Here is a 23,531-nt window from a genome sequence, read left to right on the forward strand (position 1 = left end):
AGGAACGAGAGAGATAGAGGAAGACGATTGAAAGAGAGGAGAACGAGGGGACGAGGTACGTCACTTCCGGTCCATTAAGAGCAACACAGGGGGCTCTCGCTGGTGTTGCGCGCAGGGAGCTAATTATAAGAAAGACAGAGGCTCTCATTCCGTCGAGGCGACCGGACCATCAAGATACACCGCTAATTATCGCCGTAAATGCCGTACCCCTCCCTCCATCTTGTCGCACTCGCGAAGGGAGGTCCGTTTTTACAGAAACCGGCGCTTCCCTCGAGGTCGTCCACGAGACCGCAAAGTTTTCACAGAATCGTATAGTAAATTTCTAAAAGAAACCGTGCGCATTCGATCAGAATTTATACTTTGTTTCTCTGTTCCTACCACGAGGAAACCAGAGAAATTTCTTCCTCGTGTGTCTTTCCTCGTAGCTTACGTAAAGAAAGTCAAATCGAATTCGCGCGGGTTGCTTGCTCTGTTCCAGGTCGCAGAATAATTACAAATTTATGACTTTCTCCGTTAAATTTGTTTTCATACTCGGCGAGCACACGCAGCACCTACAAACACTGTTACAGCGAAAGTAACGAACGGCGATCAACTAGACTATAACGAAAGTCCTGATTCGCAAAAACCCCGATACAGCAGGAATTTATGTCTTCGAGCTTGGGTATAATCGCGACGGCGAAGCAAGAACTGGTTTAAATTTCTGCAAAATTGCTGCTCCGTTTTATTATTCCCTGCTAACGGACACAGGTGGTGGCAGAACGGAAATATTTGTTCTGGTTTTTGATCAGCGTATATTACAAGATTCTGGGCTTTAACACTGAACGTACCGAGCTGTAAATGTAGCAGGTACGTGTCGCCTTATAAAAATGACAAGATTTAATTTATTAGGTCGTCCCATAAGTTCGTGCCGTGGATAAGTTTATAGTATTCACCATTGAAAAGCATTTTAACGAAAAACCGCAGAAATTTTATAGTGATGGTATGTCTTTGCCAAAAAGGTCAGAAGAGGTTGTGGAATGAAAGGGTGATTACATATTTCATTTTTAGAATTTTAATGGTACAAAACGGCACGAACTTATGGGACGACCTAATATGTTACAAGGTTGCGGGCTTTAACACTAAACGTACCGAGCTGTAAATGTAGCAGGTACGTGTTGCCTTATAAAAATGACAAGATTTAATTTATTTAGACTTTGCGCGGTTCTTACTGCAATGCGTGCTCTACCAAAGATATTTATCGAATCGTTGCTCATCAAAGCATCTTTATAATTCCAAAAATTGTCAAATCAAAAATTTAGAGCTGGTCAGTCGACCGGTGGTGGTACGTTTAGTGTTAAAAGAGCCGAGTTGCAATGCTGGGCTCTGTCCAGCACGTTGGAAAAGAAACGCTGTGGGACGGTGGGTTTATCAGGAGATGGCCTAACCCCGGCGTTCTTATTGCAATGCGTGCTCTACCAAAGATATTTATCGAATCATTTCTCATCAAAGCATCTTTATAATTCCAAAAATTGTCAAATCCAAAATCTGGAGCCGGTCATTCCACCGATGGTGGTGCGTTTAGTGTTAAAAGGGCCGAGTTGCAATTCTGGACTCTGTCCAGCCAGCATGTTGGGAACGAAACGCGACGGTGGTTTTATCGGGAGATGGCCTAACCCCGGGCGATCAATTCCATAAGAAATACCGGCTGGCCAGTCTCTTTGTGCCCGTTAATCCCGGGCATAATCGCGCTTGTTGCTCGGAGAGCTCGCGATCGACGGATAGGCCGATCTAGAGATAGCGGCTGGGCGAGCCACTCGAATCGCTCGTCGCGAAGGTTCAGCGGATCGCTGGCTACACGGAACCGAATCAAACGAGACGAGACGGGACTGGGTTAGGCTAGACGAGATTAGACGAGGCTAGGAGAAGGTAAAGGTTAGCTCACCTTATTTGCGCGTGGTAGGCGGGAGCCGTGTGCTCGGTGTGCGTGGTCAGGAGTTCCGCCGGAACGGTGTCCATGTCGATCGGATGAGTCCTCGATATCGCGATAGGCTGCACCTGAAATACGCCGGGCGTTGTCGGTGAAGGTTGTGGTCCTAGCAACGACACGCGTACCATTTCCCTACCTTCGCTGTAAAAAAACAAACAAACCGAACGTCACGCATCCGGACCAACAACAAGAGCCACGCGGCTATATACTCATACAAACACAATTTTCTTCTGGAATTAATTCCGAGAAAATCGAACCGAGGCGAACCGCAGACTTTCCCTTTTACGGGTAACGCTTGGCGTTACTATAGTGCAAGTCACATTTTTTTGCAGGTATGTCAGTAGCGATAGCGGTGCGCCGTGGTCTTCGAGGAAAAATGTGTTTAACGCTAGGTGCACGGAGCGCTGAAAGTGACTATTTTGCATTACTTTATGAAAATAACAAGAACGTGCTACCCACATTTTTGGCAATATTTTTAGAATAATATATACCCGAAGAACTAAATTTGCTAAATAACTTCTCACGTATGGATCCTTAGAATCTTAACCCCTTGACACACAATGACGAGTTTGACTCGTCATTCATTTTATGGGTCACTGTAGACTTTGACGAGTTTGACTCGTCAAGCGCTTTTTTCGGCGGACGCTGTGCAGTATACAATTTTCACGTAACTGTTCAGTTGAGCGAAATTAAATGGTATTCTTCGGTCGCATCAAGTTCCATTTCATTTGTATGTCAAGGGGTTAATAATTTCAAGTTAAATATATTAGAACCCGTCATTTCGACGGGTCCCGTAAACCTAGTGTTAACCGTTTGCACTCGAGCAGCGACTCTGAAGCGCCATTAAAAATTGTTGTGACACTATCTCAAAGAAATTTCAAAAAATATTACAAAATATTTGTTACATTACAAAATTTGTATTTAATTGATCACTAAACATTTAAATAATATATGTGGAAATCGGATCAGTTGACAATAAAATGTTAATATTCTAAGACGGAAGAAAAATTTTGTTTTAGAATTAAAATAGCGCCGAGTGCAAAGGGTTAATTTCGCGCAGAGATCGAGACGGGGAATTATGGGGGCGTATAGTTCCACGTGCCACAGTTTTTCGCGTTGCGGTAGCCCCGGTGAAAGAATTAATTAATCCGTATAAATAAGGAAAAACGATGCTCGCGAGAAAATTGAAATCGGACGAGACACAATCGGTTATCGCTCGGTAGAAAATGAGCCGGGATTAAAGGACGCTTCCGTGGGATTTAGTATACAGCGGAAGATATCAACCGATCGGCAAGAGCCGTGAAACCGGAGGAATCGATTAGTATCGCGACCGGCACGGAAGGCTCGATTAACTAATGGCGATTTACCAGGCTCGACTTTCTTCCCCGGTGACGCTCTTCATAGTCGTCGACTATTCGGTTGACCTCACGTGTTGCACGAATGGCTCGGCGCCAAAGGGTGTGCTGACACACGCCAATTTGCGGAATTACTCGATAACCGTATCAATATAATAAGGCGAAACAGGATGCGCCGGTAGCTTCGATCGAACGAACGTATCCTCTCTGGTAGCGAGCGCGCGCAAGCTCCGAGCAACGATCGCTCTTCGCTCTGGCGGCGCTCTGCCGTTGCCCCGTGGGGCAACTGGTGGCACAGAAAAAGAAAACTCCTCGTGTTGCGACAGAAGACTATTTCTACCCTGCTTTCTAGGTCTACGGCCCTCCGAGGAGAAGCGACTTCTTTGCTCTGCATCTCGAGATGGAGACCGAGCAGCGTTTGATCTAGAACGATCTAAAAGAACTTGGAACCGTTTGAATCGGGATACCCCTCAAAGAAAATTATCCACCTTGTCTAGAATGCTCCGAAGGGGCGTGGCCCCTGTTGCTGTATATTCTGACGGAGGGAGAACAATACCCTATAGGGCAACCTGTGAATCACGGCGACCTTGTAAATCTTTTCGAATCAGGATAGAAGGTTACCCATCTCAAGGTCATGCTCTCTTTGCCTAGGGTGTTAGAGGGGCGTGGCTTCGGGGCTGTATATTCTGACGAAGAGACAACAGTGCTCCATAGGGCAACCTGTGCTCATCCCCGAATCACGGAGACCTTGTGAATCCTTTCGAATCCTGGTACAAGGTTACCCATCTTGCTCTATTTGCCTAGGGTGTTAGAGGGGCGTGGCTTCGTGGCTGTATATTCTGACGAAGAGACAACAGTGCTCCATAGGGCAAACTGTGCTCATCCCCGAATCACGGTGACCTTGTAAATCCTTCCGAATCCTGGTACAAGGTTACCCACCTTGCTCTATTTGCCTAGGGTGTTAGAGGGGCGTGGCTTCGTGGCTGTATATTTTGCTAGAGCGAGAGCAGTGCCCCATAGGGCAACCTGTGCTCATTCCCTAATCAGGGCGAGCTTGTAAATCCCTTTGAATCCCGACACGAGGTTACTCATCTCGCTCTATTTGCCTAGGGTGTTAGAGGGGCGTGGCTTCGCGGCAGTGTATTCTGACGAAGAGACAACAGTGCCCCACAGGGCAAACTGTGCTCATCCCCGAATCACGGTGACCTTGTAAAGCCTTCCGAATCCCGGTACAAGGTTACCAATCTTGCTCTCTTTGCGAAGGGTGCTCGAGGGGCGTGGTAGCTTAGTTTCCGCCTTCGATGGACCGAGAACCGTGTTCGCCTGACGCAGACGAAGAGACAGTTTCCAGGGAAACGACAGATCAAATAGTAACGAACAAATTTTCGGCCCGTAAATTGTTGGTCTGCAAAAGCGTAGTCGCTTTTCGAAAAACCGGGGGAGAAGATCTTGAGCGTGGTCTAGAATTAATGGTTCGACGCGGTCCCACGCGCGCGTTCTGTGGACGTCTGTGCCAGCGGGAAACCAATTAGGAGACGGATCAACCTTTCGATGCATAAAGCGAGTGGTTTCCGCGCGAGAGTACTTTCAAGGGAACTCTCTGTCGTTTACGGCGCCGTAAACCGAGTTACCGAGACAGAGGTTGCTCTGTTTGTCGGGGAAAAAGCCGCGTGTGCGCGTGCGGCGCGGCGCGACACTGCGGCGTGCACGCCGAGAGGATAGAGAACAGAGGAAGAGGGTACGGTCAGAGGAGAGGGCGACCTTGCGGAACGATAAAACGGGAAATTTGCCTCGAGACAGATTGTCACCCCGTTCGACCGACCCGATGGTTGTTTGCCGCCATCGCCACCGCCACCGCCCCGCAGTGGAAACGGTGACCCTCTTACACCCTTACTGCTCGAGGGCCACCCCTACGGGTATCTCCGGCGAAACCGTTTAATCGATATTTTTCGACGCGGGAGCGTCGGCTCGACGAAACACGCGCGTCACTCGACGATTCGCACTGCTCGAGCCTCGAGTTTGCAGAATTAACCTTCATGACGTGGCGCGACGGGTCTCACCGCGTATAGCCGTATCTCCACTTTATATACCCTCGTATAAAAAAAAATACGTTGCCACGACGCATGCACAGGGTGTATAGAAATTATATGTCACGACCTCCGGATCGGTGGAGATCTGTGAAAAAATGCACCGGAAAATTCACCTCGACCTCGAAAATTAAGGTCAATGATGAGTGTTATACGATGCAATGAAAGAAAATTTTTCGACACTTTCACCTTGATTTCCAAGATCAAGGTGAATTTTGCGGGGCATTTTTTAAACAGATTTCCACCGATCCAGAGGTGTAGAATCACGCTATGGTGGCCCTGTACAATAATACACTGATTTGCATCAAAGGGCAACAAGCGGACCGAGTGGCGTATTGAAAAGAGAGATTGTTTCAGGGATTTTTATGCAATTTTTCATTCGCGTAAATGTCATTTTGCAGGAATCGTAATGACGTCTTTTCGTGATCGAGGTAAAAGAAAGACTCAATTTTGTTGATGCGTACGCGGTGGTACTGTTTCTCGTAAATCCGTCCGGTTCCGTTGTCGAGACCGTTTATTTATTGTCGTTCAATTACGGTTTTATTTATTTGTCGGCTCGAGCGCTTCTATCACGCGCAGGAAACGAGTAATGTAGGCTTCCAATTGTAGAGTGGTACGTTTCGTGACGAAAGAAATACAGTGGAAACGGCTGGAATATGTTATTAGCACGCGAGAATCTATCCTGCTCGCATTTCTCCCTGTAATATTGTTGTTGATTGCTTTTTCTAACAGATGTATCCTATCCGTCGTGTGCCACGACACTGTTATTCTCGATAACGGTCTCGAACACACAGTTTTATGCCGTTTAACCGTTGCTCGGCCACTTTCGACTCCGCTACCTTCGACGGGGGTTGTAAAATTTCATAAAGAAAAATCCAAGAGAATTACAGAGACGCTCGACTATAGGAACGCTGTCGTAATTTTTACCCATAAGCGATTTATCAGTTTTTAGAGCAGGCACGTGCCGCGCGTGCACGTGTTAATGTTATCTAATCGAGGATGGAACTCGTTTCTTTCATTCGTCGAAACCATTCGCGACGCCATTCTCGATGCGGTCCTGCGGAGAATTCCGTATTCCCAAACGAGCCTACACGCTCTCCCCCTCTCTCTCTCTCTCTCTCTCTCTGTCTCTCCCGTCCGCGATCGATTCTGTTTCTCCGACTTTCGTTCGAGCGAAAACGTAAAAAAGGCCGTGTGGGCGGCCGGGAGGGCAGTTTCACGCAACGAGAACGAAAGAAAACGAAAGAAACCGAAAGGATCGAGAAACCGAGCCGAGGTCTGGCTCGGATCGAGAAACCGGTTCCGCCGTGCCACGGTCACGCGACTTTTCATCCCGATGCGGCCGGTTACGAAAGAATCGATCCTGCGACGATAAAGCACGAGCGTTACGCGCGCCCAACTACGGAGAAATCGAGCCACCGCGGGGCACACGTGCTGCGCGAATCACGGCTAACGAGGATAACGCTTGCGAGGAACTGCCATAAACGTCGTGTCGCGAGGCTATCAAAACTCTGCTACCCGGTGACCAAGCGAAAATAAAACTTGCGACCATTCTCAGACTTCCGAGTTCCTGAAGATTCCTCTTCTCTAGTTGGTCTAGAGGAGCAAGATCTCGCAATCTGCCGATGAGGTTTTATGTATTTTTAACACCAGGTTTACGGGACCCGTGAAAATGACGGGTTCTAATATTTTTAATTTACGATTATTGAGATTGTGAAGATCCATCTACGTGGAATTACTCGACAAACTTATTTCCTTGGGTATATATTATTTAAAAAATGCCTGAACACTTGGATAGACACATTCTTCTTATTTTTATAAAGTGATGTAAAATACTCACTTTTAATGCTCCGTAAACCTAGTGTTAATGCGGTTTAACCCATTTACGTCATAAGGAAATGTGAAAAGAAGGCCTTTATCACCGAACTTTTTCTTTATTATATTTAATTACAAAAATGACTACAAGTACAAGAACTTCATATTTCAGCATTACAAACGCCACTTGCTTGTGTCGAGAACCCCCTGAATTCTTAAAGGAAACAAATCTTCTGTTACAGTATAAATGCGTATATAATCTATGTAAAGCATGGTCGGATCTCGCCGAATTAATTCGTCGTCTGGTATTAGCTCAGCTGGAGTTTCTTCGGGTTCGTTGTGCAAGAGGTGTTGTTACTTAGGGGCCAAAATTTTCAAGACTAATTGAAAGTACCCGGGAGTGACGTAAGTCGGAAAGCAAACCGCTACAGACAGCATCGAAGCACGGTGTTAGGCGACCGAAAATTTGCGACGTTCGTCAAAGGAGCGGCAAGCGGCCGCAAGAACCTCCAAGGACCTCGGGACCCTTTCACGGAACATCGCGTCGCTGGTGGGAGGACTGAGATAGTGGTCGATGGAAGCGTGGTCACGGATGGTGACCAAAGATGGCGAAAAAGGTCAACAACGGTGACCGAAGGCTACCTGAAAGCCTTCGAGAGCAAGGACTTCCTTTTTACATTTACTTCTGGACGATTTTCTCTTCTTTTTGCGCAGAAGGTCCTACCCGAAAAACTTTACGTCAAAAGATGTTTGACATAAAAGCTAGATGCAGCTTCTACCCTGTAGTTGAACCGCTCGTGTTCGGTGCAAGAGATATTTCACTTTGCAAGCGACCAAGCGAGAGCAGCGTTGTCCGGGCCGCTGCATCGGTTTAATTAATTGGTTTACGGCGACGTTAGAATTCCAGGCTCCATTTTGGCGTGCACGTATGTATTTTACGCGACGCCAACGCCGCCGACGAGACAGTCTTTCACGCGGCCTGTGCGCATCGAATGTTTACGATCGTCCTCGCCGCGTCTCCGTCTGCCATACTTCGCCACGGTATGCTACGCCGTGCCACGATCTGCCACACTCTGCCCTCGCACTTCCACAAACACCCACGCTTCCAAGTCTTTTGCCACGGTAGCGCGTGCTCTGACGTCATCGGCCAGTTAAACACCTACTTGCACGATTTAAACTTTAGACCTTGAGAGCCAGTGATATCATCCCGAAACATTCCCCGGTGGAGTGACGCGCGCGACCAAGCCAATCAGAGTATGCGTTCACCGAAATTAGACCGTCTTCCTGGTTGTTTCACTTGGTGAACCGATCCAGTGTTCGGAGATTTAAATTGGATCTCGCGGTGGATCGTCGGTGTTCCATCGGAAAAATTAAAATTGAAAGCGAAGGAGCGAGGGAGGTTCGAGAGAAAAACGACAAAATTTCGAAAAATCTAGTATTTTCCGGGGACGTTTTCTAGCAGGTCGAAGCGATAGTAGAGAGCAAACGGCATTGGTCGGTGGAGGAGAAAAGGGCGGATGGACGAGCACATACGTGGGCGCCATTGCGTCTGTAACCCCGCGAGGTCGGCCTCGCTACGCTATACTCGTTGCGAACGGGAACGGTCAGTGGTATCGGGAATCTACCCACAATCCACACGGAATATTCAATGCTGTTCTGGTCACGCTTGCCATTTCTTAACACGGTGGATGCCGCGTCGGCCACGGACGCCGACAGGAAATTTTCTGTTCTGTTCGCTGACCGGAGTCGTCAAACCAGAATTCAACCCCCATTACAATTCTCCGTAACCCATCAGTTATTCTTTTTCTTCGCGCAATCGAATTATTCTGCGCAGGTAACGCATTCTAAAAAATGTAAAAATCTGTTGGATCGCGTTTACGAACGATTCGAACTGATGGGTTACGGAGAATTGTAATGGGGGTTGAATTCTGGTAATCATTCATAAACGCGATCCAACAGATTTTTACATTTTTTAGGGATGCGTTACCTGCGTAGAATAATTCGATTGTGCGAAGAAAAAAGAATCCTTGGAGCATACACTGGATACAGATCGGCGTTGCTAGCCCGTTGCGCGGCAAAAGCGATCAACGCGGCTCTCGCCATCTTCGATTTCGGAGCGCGGCATGCCTGTTTCGTTTCTGGCACGGTGTATTTTTAACTTCTTACGCTGGTCGGAATTTATGTAACGATACCGTGTATATCCGATCGGATCGACGACGACGGCGACGACGACGTCGACGACCGTATCAAACGTTCTAATGGGGCCTGCCGCGAGTTTAGGCATCGCCGCGCAGACTCCCACACAGGCGACGTCAATTTGTGCTCATCATTCCGAGGAATTTATCGCTGCGAAACGACCGGCCTCTTCGAGGCTCGTGCGCCTCCTCGAAGAGAGAGACCGTCGAAAACAGCTTCCAGACTACGGATCTATCCTTGACGGACAACGCGCGTTTCGGGATCTCTCGAGGTCTGCGATACGAAATGTGCATTTTCGAATCGTCGAAACGGGGTCGATTATCTTCGGAAACGTGTTATCGCGAAACGGAGCAACTTATCGAAAACGATCAACCCATTCGCATCATAAGGAAATATGAAAAGAAGGCCTTCGAACTCCACAGAACTTCAGAAATTCATATTTCAGCATTCTCAGCAACCTCCATTTCTATTTTTTGGCTAACGAATAATGATAGTGACCAGGAAAATTGAGGGTCGAACTCCACAGAACTTCAGAAATTCATATTCCAGCATTATAAGAAAAGATCAGAATTTCTACTTTCATCTCCAACAGCAACCTCCGTTTCTATTTTTTGGCTAACGAATGATGATAGTGACCAGTGAAAATTGAGCGTATATATACGCTAATGATGCAAATTGGTCAATATAGTTCTTTCCTAGGTTTATTGAATCGTCAGGTCTACGCAACAGGGACAATATCAAAAAATTCGCTCGATAGAGCTGGTCCGGACAAATCGAAATGCCGGAAGGGCGTGGTTGGCTATAGTGGTTCGTTCGACTTTTTCGGACCACAGGTAGGCCCGGGTATTGACCAAACGGAGCCGCGCCTCGCGCACGAAGATCTCTCCGTGTCTCTGGACGTTTGACGAGGTGTACAAGGTGTACGATACGCAGAACGCGTTAGACACGCCGGTCACGCATCGCCGTCTCCCGTTCAGGGTTCCATATCACGCTTCAATTTACACGGTTACGAAAGAAGCAAGGAGAACAAACACGCCGCGAGGAGAGTCGTTCGATTGTTATACAACCTCGAGAGAGAGAGAGCCGTCCGACGCGCGGCGATTTCTTTCTTTTCATTCTTTCGCTCGCCGGGAACCGTTGCGAAATTACGCTGGTTGGTTCCGTCGGTTCCGGAGAATAGCAAATTTCTTGAGCGAACTCTCTCAAGAAAAAGAACAATCGCGCGCGCGCGCGAGTGTCGTCGACTCGAGATACGGTAGACGGATAAAACGGTAGACAGTGCTAGGAAAATAACGATAGCTCCGCGCGAGCTAAGATAACAGCACTATCTTTCGCGAGGCGGCGATTCGGCTTCATTTCGATCGGCGATAAGCCTCCGAGAACTGGTTCGAATCGCGACGCACGGCTTCTTCGAATGACCGAACCCATCTGCCAGAGGAATTCTCGCCCACGCCCGGATTTGCGGTTCTATCGTCGAGACAGCTTGTTTTTGTAACAAATTCGCGCGAGTCGATGAGACACTTTCGACCGTACCTTTGGGCGTTGTTCGATTGTGACTAACAACGCGTTATCTGTTCGCCGATACCGTCCGTCATCGACAGGCGTGTTTTCCCCGTTCATAATTGTAACAATAACGATGACAGTGATTTCTTACTGTTACACTTGATTGAGATATGTAGCGGAAGTCTACGATATTGCGTATACAGTGTTAACACTAGAACGACCGGAGCAGTGAAAATGACTGCTTCCTAATTTCTTCTTTTACAATTACTGAAATTGTGAAAATGTTTTCATCGGAAATTTTTTCACGAACCTCTTCATTGAAGCACATCTTACAATAAGAGTTGTATGAAGTCTGAATGGGCACAGTCTTGTCACTGTTGCAAAGCAATATACGTCAGTCGCATTTATTCCTCGGTCGTTCTAGTGTTAAGGATATGAATGGTTGAGTACATACAACTCTATGACTAAAATACACTGATATGGCTTTTTAGCCATTGGCTTGACGGTTTCCTTGTGACTGACTGCAGTCCTCGATTTTTCTTTACTGCAAGGGTCGCTTATACCTAAGGATTGTGAAACGCCCCTTAGACCTACGGTTATGGAAGTGGCAATCGTTGCACAGCAACATTAACGACACGGGAATACACCTCGGCTGCAGCTGGAGCGATTTTGGAAGCTTGGCAATGTGGGCGGCAACTCGGTACATAATGTTGCTCTCCGAGCCAGTATCTCCGATTTCGCGTTCCCGTTCATTCGCCGAACGGTCATTCGATTAAAAACCGCGACGCGACATGTGTAACGGCGCCCATTACATCATACTTGTAGATTAGATTACTTGGTCTCCGCTTTTCAGGTGGAATGCAGCATTTTTCAATGTTGCAAGCAAGTCGTCTCATACCGGGCAGCAATTTACATGCTGATGAAATTCCTCGCGCGCGTTAACGAAGATAAACGATCTCTCCGCCGACAAAAGAAACTCGACCTTGCCCCGACATCGTAAAACGCGCAATTATCCCGAAGCGATTCGAAATGCACCCTCGGTCGCGACAGCCAACCGCTCGATCGAATAGAATATTCAATCGAGATCGCAAGAGAGGAGCACTCGAATCGCCCGGCCGCGTTCCGGCATCGATCTCCCGCGAACGCAAGGTTGATACGGAAATCTTTTCTCGGAACGGTGTTCGCGATATGCGCATTAGCATCGCGTTCGATTCGATACGACTCGACGAGCGCTCCGTTCGAGCGTGCCGATTTCAGCGTAGGCGAGCCGATAGGGGGGGAACAACGCGAAAACGAGGATCAGTGGGTTAACGCGAGAGAGACGGGTAACGTCCTGTTACCTGCTCGCTCTCGAGAGCGGAGCAGAGCGGAGCGGAGCAGAGGGTGAGCGTCGGCTCGAGAGACCGGAAAAAAAGAAAGGAGAATCCGCAGGTTCGAAAGAAAGGGTCTGTAGTGTGTCAAGATGGCTCGTCGCCATGGTAACTCGTCGGAGGAGCGTGTACTCTCTGGGTCGGCTCTCTTTTGCATTTCCTCCCCCTCCTCCCCCTAACTGCGACACGTTTCTCCTCCGCAATGTCCCGCTCCCCCTTTTATTACGTTAACTCGGTCCCGTCGTCGTTGCCCGCGATCTTCACCGCCTGCTGCGAGGACCGATAACGCTCGCTACTATACTCTGCTTCCCCGAAGAGTAATTCCCGTCGTCCCTTACCCCCACCCACGACCCCCACGGTCGCTCGGAATATTCCCCCGGCGGTAGGGGTACGATTGTTCCCCGACAGTTCGAGTTCCACAGGTCTCTTCTGTCGCGAACAAAAGCACCTGAGGTTCGCTCATAGTCGTAATACCTGTACGCTCCACGCCTGTGTTGCCGGTCCGAAGCAAGTGGACCGGGATGGTCAGCTATTGTCACTCGGAGCGAATCTCGGGTGTCTTTTTCCCTGAAAGACGGATCTCGGATCTGTCGATCTTTAAAAACGTCGGTCCAACAACCGGTTTCAGATCGGTTTCCTAACTCCAAAGAGCTTAAATGAATTCGATCTTCCCCCGTTTTGATAAGGTGGCCGGAAGTGGTCCATTAATGCATTTGTTTATCAATTTAATTAACCCTAAACCTACCGCGGTCAAAATGATCTTGTAAAAACGTTCTCATAGGAAATTACTGAATTGACTTCTTTGTTTATGCACACATTATAATGAAAATCGTACAAAGTTTAACACGTGCGTCGCCGCGTCACCCATATGTGGGTGACGGAATTATTTGTGCAGGTTTTGAACTGAATTTTCCCGTTGATATATTCATTGTACTAAACTCGATTAGGATCTGTAACATGCAAGAAAGTTGGAGGATTACTCAGTATCATACATTTAATTTTGTTGCAATTTCTATTTCATTGAATAACTTACTTTGATTTTATGGAATTTCTGGGGTTTCTAGTTGGGCGCGCAAAGTGTTAACCCTCTGCACTCGAAGCCATTTTAACTCCAAAACGAAACATTTTTTCCGACCTAGAATATTTCCCTTCTATGTATTCATGCTATACATACGAAAATGGTGCAATTTACTCGTACAGTACTGAAACGTTTAGTATTATGAATGATATAAAAATATTTTGAATCATACGGGAATTTTTAGCGGCACCTTACAGCCGCCATTCGAGTGCTAAGGGTTAAGTAAACTCGATCTTCTCCCTTCTATAAGACGTTTCATTTTTACATGTTTCGTGGTTGGTAGATTTAGTGTAAAGGAACCAGGGTATAGAAAATGTTCACGTCTCTGACACGGAGGGTCCGTGGAAAAGGAGAAACGTCGAAACAAAATGTCAAAATTAACCTCCCGTTCCCTTTTCTCATGGAGGCTTAGCGTATTGTCGCAGAAATTGTTCGAACAACACGTCACCCGATAGAAGCGTCGGAAATGAGCCGGTGCGAGTGCGTCCGACAAGGGGGCGAGTCTACTTTTTTACCAACCGAGAGCAGAGTTCCGGACGCGTGATTTCGCGCGGTCCGAAAAATTCAATCGAAAAGCAATCGATGGTGGCGATTGTTTGGTTCCGGCGTAGGAACGAGGCGGGACGAGGAACGGCGAATTCGGAACGATCCACCCCGATCGCAATCTCCGTTCCGAATCGGCTTGGTCCGTGGCGGAGCCGGCTATGTTTACGAGGGATGAGGTATACATGCATGTACTCGTGTATGCGAAGCCGGTATAGGTAGGTAGGATATACGGTAAATACCTGACAGACGAGAATCCGTCAGCTCCCCGTGGCCGCGGCTCGGGAACAACGACGACAGTCTCCGCTGGCTACTCCTGGCATGCACAGAACCTGTCCCGAACCTTTAAATTCCCGATCGAGCTGTAACCGCGGCAAATCACTTACTGCTCCGGCAATTGATAACGATGACAACGATACGATACGGGTACGGAGAGACGACACTTTCGCGGAGACACTCGCGCGAGGCTGTTGACCGATGCCAGCCCGGGCACGACACCAACTAAACTTCGCGTCTCCGGTCTCCGGCGCGGTTCGCTAGAACGTGCGGAGTCTCGCGGTCCGTGGAGTGTGGAGAGCGTACAGTGTGGAACAGCCGCGGAATCGATTGTAAATCCTCGGCGCACCACGCCTGCGTTCTCACAGACTTCCCTCGCTCCGCCCGGTCTCACGAGAACACTGGACAGGGAACCGACAACCAACAACCGACTAACCGAGACAACCGACTTCGAGAGAGAAAACGCTACGCCAGCGCCCTCTCTCGGCCGAACGCCAAAACAACCTCCTACCTGCCTTTCTAACGCCAAATCCACCGCGGTCAAATTACCTCTTTCTTCCCTCACAATTATTGAAATTAGAAAAACGACTGAATTGACTCCCTTATTACACCTCCTGCAACCTTATTTTTATCCACCCCACCGTCAGCATGCGTACCACTAATTGTTTTACTGTTCTACACTGGCCCCGGTCTTGGTAGATTCGCGACAAGGTAGAGTGACTACGTTACCGACAAAAAATGGTTCTACGTGCCCCAAGTTTTCGTCCTTATATAAGAATATTTTGTCGATGGTAAAGGGCTCGTTCGAGAGAGGAAGGTTCAATCTAGCGCGCGCTGGTCAGGAGTAGCGTTCCTTCTCGAGAAATTTTATAATTAGACTGCGGAAGTTTATGCACGATAAATATGCAAAATGCATATGACATTTGTGCACGAAAAACATGCAAATATGCAAATATGCTCGAAACATATGCAAATTTTTCCGATATTAATTATATATTACATTAAGTGTTAGGTACAATACTGAGTATTCACAGACATTTCACGGTTATACTGGAGTATCGTAATTCTAGTCAGGAGCTGCCGAGATTTTGCAGATATTTGGTAATATAAGCGTTAGAAGTAGGCGAAAAATTGACGATGCGCGTGCCGTGGGATCCAAGCATTTGTATGCCATTGGATGAGTTTTCTGGATGAAATCGAGAGCAGCTAGAAAATATCTCCAGCTACAAATTGAGCTATATGTTGTCTTGATTCTCCGTGAAACAAAGCCGAAAACTTGCAGCACGTTTCTGGCGTCGGAATTCATAATATCGATAATACAGACCAAAGAATGTGACAAGTTTAGTCACAGACTAAACGACTTTAATTCCGCGGCCGTGAGGGATTTCTCAAATTAAACTCCGCAGTTGGCTGGTTGAAAAGAAAATGGTAAATGCCACGCGTTACTTTTTCGACCTCCCCGGTCTCGAATTTTCCATTTCGAAATCGAAGAAAGCCGTTGTACTGCACGATTGTTAATTTAATGATCCTTACACGGACCCTTAAACGGCAATGACGGTCGCTGGTTCTTTTTGCGAACGGCGAGCGGTGAAAAAGATAAACGAAAGAGACTGTGCCATTGTCCGAATGGATGTAGCGGTTACGCAATATTGTGCAAACTATTTATAACATTTATGCTGTATCGTTGCGCAATGAAGCCGATACGATAATAATAAACATCATTTTGCACATTGTCTCCGGCATCGTCCTTGCACCGTTGTATATCTCGATCCTCTCTCTCTCTCTCTCGTCCCTTTTTGCCTCCGTTTAGCAACAATGATCGAGCATGCAATAAAGGCGTATTGTTGCTAACGGTTCCGCCGTTACGTACGTGCGCTCGGAAACGCGTCTAACCGGACATATCCCAAGAACACGCGCGTTGCAAATTCATATTCATCGACGTGCAAATTCTTCGAATGACATCATGCCTTATCTCTATTTTAAACCTTCCCGAGAATGATGTCAATATCGCCACCTTTTATGTCGGTGTGCCACTTTTCGGTTCCAAGCGGAATTCTCCGGTTGGCGCGAGCTACGTGCTCGCGAGCGCGTGTTCGCGTCCGCGAATCATTCGGAAAACGAAAAACGAATAATGGAAAATAAAATGCAGGATTGTATTGGGTTCCGGGTCGACGGATACTTGCTCGTTTCTGAACGCAGCTCGTCGAAAAACCGGCTGTAAATATTCCAGGCTCGCGAAATCGGATGCGGCGATGATCGCACCGTGCGATAAGTGGAAGCCTGTTAGACCGCGGTTCGCGCGCGTAGGCGGAACTGTCGCGCCGATAACATCCGATTCGGATCTCGTCGCGAAAAATCGAGATAACTTCGTACCCGGGAAATCGAGTCGGCGCGGCGCTTCAAAGGCTGAACGATTACCGATTTACTGTTAGGTCGACGCGCGATTTCGTATATCTTCGAGCTCTCTTGCTGGATCGTTCGATGAAAAATAAAATCGAGCGACACTTGTTGCACAGGAATGCTCGAAATCGACGCGAGGCACTCGACCTAGCGGGACCTCCGACGGTTTTTAGGGGTCCTTTGAAGGGCCTACGACCACCTAGGGCATTTCAAAACTCGTTCGTGCCAAGTTCAAACGGGAAACTAGTTTCTAAGGGGCCTGGAGTCCCTTTTTCCACAGCCGTGATCCCTTTGTCGACCGCTGGACCGAAATCTTGACTCGACCGACTCGCTACCGTCGGTTCGAATCAGTTAAAAAAGACTGTCTACTTACTCGGTATCGGGTACAGGTACGATCATAGACGGTACGAGTCCGTTGTGGTCCAGGAAACGATTGTTTTCTGGCTCTTCTTGAACTGGTGTCTCGTATACCAGAGTTTCCACCATCGATCCTTTGCTCGAACCGAAGGAAACTCTGCGGGATAGAGAAAAAGGTTATTCGAAACGGTTCGATCTTCGTCGAAATTTTAAGGTAGATTAAAAAATGTCCATTTCCAAGAGTCTTCAGGTCCATTGTCCGAGCGGACAGTAGTTTGGAAAATAATTGGTGAAACGGATAAGTAGATTCAAGGGCTTCGAGGGCATCGGGGGTGCGGCGGACGAGCACCGATTCGGAAAGAAAAGAAAACTCTGTCCAGTTATCCGCCGTCTTGTGGAAAGTCGCAAAAATAGTTGGCGTAAACCTCAATTTCCTATCGCGTGACAGCGCTCGGAGCGAGTGAATCGGACACTCGGTAACCGCATGCAGCGGGCGGTCCCATATCAAAATCGAAATCCCGCGATCGAGGATCGGGTTACGCCGATCAAGCACCGCCGAGATTAAAGCTGCGAGTCTGTACGCACTGCGTCGCGTTGATTTTCCGAAATGTATTATCGTTTCTTTCAAAATGAATTACTTCCATCCCTTCGTCTCGCTTCCAATTTCATTCGTTCGTCATTAACCGACTCATATATTTTCTTCCCCCTCTTTCGAACCACCCTCCGCATAATTTTTTTTTCCTTTCCGGATAATTGGAAGAAATTTCCGTGATTTTCTTTCTCGGCTCCGGAAGTCGATACTTTATGGTGCGCCTGAGCGCACCAACAATAAGTCCTAAGGCTCCGCGTGGTTGATCAATATTTTCTGTTGGCGGCGGGAGTTCCCGCTTTCGCTGACGAAACGGGGTTCTGAACCAGGCTAGACCGATTGTCGGCGCGCGGTGCTGCCACGTGGTGGGAAGATCATTCAACGAAACTGCATTCGTTTCAAGGGTAACGCGCCGATAACGCACCGCGAAGATGCGTCGCGCTGGCGCGGCAAACGAACGGGTTTCCAGATTGAATCCCAATTTATGCTACCGTCACAGACACGTAAACATTCTCCAATATTCTCCAACGCGTTTTGACTGTCGCAACGGTGACACAATCCTTCGACCTTCAAAAGTTCATTCTAAGCGGATCAAAGAAGTTTCGTTCCCTTCGAGTAACTTCGATTTTGAAAAAGATGCGAGACGCACTCGTGGTGCAATTTCAGAATTTAGATTTTATGCAATCGTAACAAAAATGAGTGGATCAAAATTCTCGATCGCTGGAAGCTCCTGTACACGAAGAGGGTATCTTCCTGAAATTGCCCGAAAATATTTGAACATCTGTGTACACACGCACAGGCCCGTCTCCTTTTGTACAGCGTCAGCGACCCCTCTACTTACGGCCGATCTGTGTCACCGTTTCAAACTGTTGCCGATGACGTAACTATAATTCGCAACCATCTGCCCACGCTCCCAGCTCTCTCGTTCTCCTCCCCCGAAACGCGAATTCATCCACTGAAAGTACTTCCTATCGTGAGTCACGCGGCCAGCAAAAATCGTAACAAGAGGAAATTGCGCAAGCCGTGTCGCCTCTCGTCGGACAACTCCAAAAACGCTGAGAAACGCCGACCTCGGCTTTCACCCACCTAACGGACTACGAATAAAGGAATCAAGCTTTCCCATTTGTCAAGAAACGTCTGCACCCCCGCAGCGTTTCAAACGTCGTATCTCCGCGCATACAGGTGGTAACGAGGCTCGACTAATTTTTAATTGACTTTAATCTGTTTACTCCTACCAATATTTGTTCCGACCCGTGACCTCATCGCGTTCAATTGGCCTTCTACGCAGCATACCGTCGAGGATCAAAGCATAATCAGTCCGGAAGTGATCGCGGAGCATCGGAGAGGAAGAGAAATCGAAAGACGCGCGATCGTCGAGCGACCTTCGAGAGACCGAAGACGCGTTTCACGCTCGAGAAATTCTGTTACTCCGCCCGATGAAATGTTTATATCAGGCACGCGTGGGCGGATCTGCTCGTGGAATAAAAGAATGTTTATTAACGGCGACGGCGGCGATCGGGCGTACAAGTGCGCGTTGTAATCGACAAAGTATTCGTCGGCGTGTCCGCAAGGACAAAGGCGGTATAGGTTGAGCTTTGTTCGAGGCACGGTTCGCAAGACGTTCGCATGACCGTGACCTAGCCAACATGTAAATGTCACGGGAGTTTCAGTGGGATGCGCCTTGAAACGCGAAAGACGGCTCGCGATCAGTTCGGCGCGGTTCGGCTCGGCTCGGCTCGCTCGCAAACCGGTATGCTATCGCATCCTGCGCGGCGCGACGCGACGCGACGCGACGCGGCGCCGAGTATTCTCGTGTCTTCGTTCGATCGACGAGCCTCCGCTTTGTCAACCGACGTCCGATCAAATAAATTAACGCGCGTGTCACCGTTCCGTTTCGTTCCGCCTTTCTTCGAGGCGACGCAACGTCGATAGGTGACGCGAAGGCCGAGCGTCCATCATTGTTTCCGCGTCCGATCTCGATTCTCGAATCGAAAATACGAGGAGTCGCCCGAGGAGAAAAGGTGCGCGCTGTTTTTCGAGTCGGGGGGATAATTTTAACCCGAGCGACTCGGCTCGAAACGCTCGCACCTTGACAATGAGCGACCCGCTCCGACGCGACGCACGCTAACGTTCCTATCATTCCGCGTGGTTTCGCGCCGATTCGTGTCACCGTCGCGCGGAAATACTTTTTCCCCGAGCGATCAAAGGCATCGGTATCGCGATCCCGTGAAGAAAGAACAACGATGCGCCGGGTTTTATCTATGGAGATAGCGACGATAATAGAGAAAATCCGATTACATCGTTCGTCTCTCGGGTTCCAGGAAATGCTTGTCGATCGATCGTTTACCGGTTAAAAAGACCGAGACTCCCGGAGAGAGAGTTGACTCTGCAGACTGACAGGAAGTCGAGCGGCACGCCCAGATTTCGTTCAACGTTTAGGACGATGTACAGCTCGAAATATATTCGATATGCACTCTTTGTTTGCGTTGTTGTTTACTCGCAAGCGGTAAAAATAGCCGGCCGGTGTTGTCGATCACGTTAGCCAGCGAATTTTACTTTTCTTTTTAAAGATACAACTGTCTAGAGTAGACGAGAATATCGAACTGTAAAGTAACTGCCATGTCGCACGTGACTGACAGTGATTTTTGACTGGGTTTAGGCTATTAGAATTTTATTGAGATCTTTAGAATTCGAAAGGGTTAGCATCCCCTATAATACATTTAAAATTTCTAGTTTCGGTTTCATTCACTAACCCGTTTGCATCGTAAGGAAATATGAAAAGAAGGCCTTTATCACCGAACTTCTTTTTTATTATATTTAAGTACAATAATGACAAGTAAAAGAACTTCATATTTCAGTATTGTATTAGTGTAAGATCGCCCTCTCTCTCTCTCTCTATGGCCGTTTTTAGGATAAGTTTAGTTAAGTTTAGGGTAAGTTAGGATAAGTTTAAGGTTAAGATTAGGGCGAGAGCGAGCGAAAGCGGGAGATGTAATTAAAATTGTAATCCCGAGGGGAATCGATAAATGATACTACTACTACTACTACTACTATATTTCAGTATTGTGAGAAAAACGGTCTTCATAAGAAATACTTAAGAAATTAAGAAATAAGAGCATAGAAACAATTAAAAGCATTATAAGAAACACGCTCCGGTGATAGTGACCAGGAAAATTGAGCGTATACGCAATGATGACGCCAACGATGCAAATGCGTTAAATTACTCCGATTTTGTAAGAATCTCTGGGAATGATACTTGGCAGTTAACGCGTTAAAGTAACCGCGACGACTGCGAGCCCGACGCGCGAGAGGAGAAGGTCGAGAGCGAACGAAAGATGGTGTCTGACCCGGTGAACCGGTGACCTCTGCTTTATGGTGTACATAAATATCTGTGTATAGCGGCGGGTTTTCTCACCTTTTCAGACTAGTGTGCTTGGCGCCGTTGAACAGTTTGTTCTTCCGATCGCTGCCGACGGTGCTGGCGTCGCTGTTGATGCTGTACAGGCTGTCGTCTTTGGTGACCTTGGAGGTGTGCAGCGTCGACTTCTTGACCACGGTGGTGCCGTTGTGTTTCGTGTCGCCGAAGCACTCGATGGTCGGCAGCCCCGGTTGATGTTGCTGGTGCTGTTGCTGGTGCTGTTGCTGTTGCCGGTGGCGCTGGTCGTTGATCGAGGAGGCGTGCTCCTCGATCTTGGTCGGGACGATCATGGTCGCGTCCGAGCGACTCCTCGGGGAAACGGTGATCGCCGACTTCGAGGCCAGGTGAGGACGTTCTCTCGGGCTCTTCGGCAGCTTACTAACGCGATGGCTCGCCTGATTCGAGTCTCCCGGTGGCGGCTTGTCTTCCGTCGGCAACATGTACGACAACATCGTCCTGCCTCCGTTCACCTGTGCGAAACAGAACAACAAGACCGCTCTCAGACCGGAAATGGAAAACAGACTGCGCTGGGGGCACACCGCTCTGCGCGGACGACCGGCAGCGACGCGCTGCGAGCTATTTTCAAAGTGGACGAATATCCTTGAAAAGATTTCTGACACTGTTAACCCTTCGGGGACCACTGCGATTGGCTTCTCTATGATGTTACAATAATTTGGCTAGCTTCACATTCTAGAAAGCGAGCGATAGTAAATGGAAGCGCATAGCACCTGATAGTCTGACCTCCTGTAATCAATTTTGAAACACGCAGCCAAGTTCAGGGCCAGGTCGTCGTCCCTGAGGGGTTAATGCTATTAATTGACAATACGAAGCGTATATGTCCAACCTGGGTGCCGGTCCAAACGCTACGTTCCCACACTTAGCATCAACAAGGTCACAAACGAATGAACCGGAAATATAAAGGATAAATATTTCAGCGAGAAAATGATAGTTTACCGGTGGCGGAGTCCGAATATCTGACAGCGTGGTCTCAAAGTGACGAGACGAGGCGAGACGAGACGAGACGAGAAGCAGAGAAATCGATGCGGCTCGTGGATCGGTTCGGCTCCGGGGAATCTATCGTTTTGCTCGTCCGGTCTCGCCGAGCCGAGCGGAGCCGAGCGGGAAAGAGGTCGCGCTTGAATTACCAATTGGAACTAATTACACCGAGCGCCCGTGAGTTAATATCTATTAACGCTTCAACGATCTCCGTGGAGCGCTTTCTTTCCCATAGCGGATCGACACGGTGTCGCCCGACTCCACGAAGAGCGCTCCTTCCCACGCGTCCTCGTTCTTATGCGAATCGAGAGGTTAACCCTTTCGGTAGCGCGTACCTTCAACGTACCATCGAATGCTCTATCGTGCGTGGCACGTCTCAGCGTCGAATACTCATGCGACGTGCACGCGTACGCGCGTCCGTGGCGCCGAAAGGGTCGACGAGGAATCTCATGAAACTGGAAATGTCCGTTAGCCTTTGATTTTCACGGCGGTACACGGTTTTTTTTTCGTCGTTGTTGTCGGGAAGATGCGCGAGGGGGGGGGGGGGAAGGAGTTTCGAATCGCAGGCGAAGACCGAGAAAGGAATCCCGACAGCCGTGACGGGAATCCAAGACGTTGGATCACCGCTGACCACAGTGGATCGCGTTCGCGTTCAAAGGATGCGCCCAGGAAGATACCGACGCGCATCGGCGCATCGGCGCATCGGCGTGGCGGCTCGCGAAACCCGCTCGAGAGGCAGATCGTGACTCACGGCCCGTCTCCCCGCGATTCTCCGTATCGGCCTTTTTCACCGGCTATTTTACGCCACTCCGGGAATTCTCTCGAAGCGTAATGCGCCCGGATGTCGACGATCGCACGCGTGACCCCCCTCTTCTCACGACGCGTAGAGTCCGACCGGAAACAGAGGAGAAAATTTAAAAAATCGATCGATCTTCTCGGAGAAAGGTGGGAGAGAAGTTCGAAAGAAAGGAAGCCGGTAGCCGGAGAAGAAGCGCGGCAGCGATGGAGAACGAGAGGAGAAGCGTCACGAATATTAACGTGGACGTACGCAAAGAGTGTCTAATGTGTAGAACATACGTGAACCGGAAGGTTCGCAGCCCATTGGAGCGACGACAACAACATAGCTAGCAGTTCTCAGAGTTCGGTTGGCGGTGCGAGGTGTTCTGGCGGGAAAGAGGAAAAGGTGTCGCGTCTTGTAGCGAGGAGGAATCGAGGGGGAAGGATCGAACGCGGAAGAAACACGGACGTTCGCCAGGAGAACGGCTCTCCGCGACTGGCGGGGAACGTCGCGCGAGACCGCGACGCAAAACCGACCCAAAGGTTAGAGGAATGGCGGCCTCGGACGCTTATACCTACGTCTACTCCACTGTGCTCGGAAGTTCCTCGCTGAAACTGTGCTCGCCGTCTCGCCTCACTTCGCCGCTCGTCACTCTCTCTCTCTCTCTCTCTCTCTCTCTCTCTCTCTCTCTCTCTCTCTCTCTCTCACCTCTCTCTCGCCTCCCGCCGCGACCAGTCGTCGTTCGATCGAGCCGAGCGCCGATGCAATAGACGCGAAAACCGTCTATATCGGACCGACCCCGCC

At 48.7% G+C, this 23,531-nt stretch overlaps 1 protein-coding gene across 2 annotated transcripts in view; it reads right to left on the reverse strand.

Moving 5' to 3' along the window:
- LOC143357375 (uncharacterized) overlaps positions 1 to 23,531 on the reverse strand; it is an 86,180-nt gene that overhangs the window by 30,614 nt on the left and 32,035 nt on the right. The window contains exons 1-4 of one of the 2 annotated variants that reach the window (XM_076793818.1): positions 23,306 to 23,346; positions 20,951 to 21,423; positions 16,963 to 17,103; positions 1,922 to 2,107 (exon numbers count right to left, since the gene is read on the reverse strand). In XM_076793818.1, coding sequence (XP_076649933.1) covers positions 1,922 to 2,107; positions 16,963 to 17,103; positions 20,951 to 21,405 — 782 coding nt within the window. In that variant the 5' untranslated portion in view covers positions 21,406 to 21,423; positions 23,306 to 23,346. Of the gene's footprint in view, positions 1 to 1,921; positions 2,108 to 16,962; positions 17,104 to 20,950; positions 21,424 to 23,305; positions 23,347 to 23,531 lie in introns of those variants that run through there. The other variant, XM_076793817.1, reaches the window with a different exon arrangement.

The sequence above is a fragment of the Halictus rubicundus genome, chromosome 9 (assembly GCF_050948215.1).
Source record: "Halictus rubicundus isolate RS-2024b chromosome 9, iyHalRubi1_principal, whole genome shotgun sequence".
NCBI classification, from domain to species: domain Eukaryota; kingdom Metazoa; phylum Arthropoda; class Insecta; order Hymenoptera; family Halictidae; genus Halictus; species Halictus rubicundus.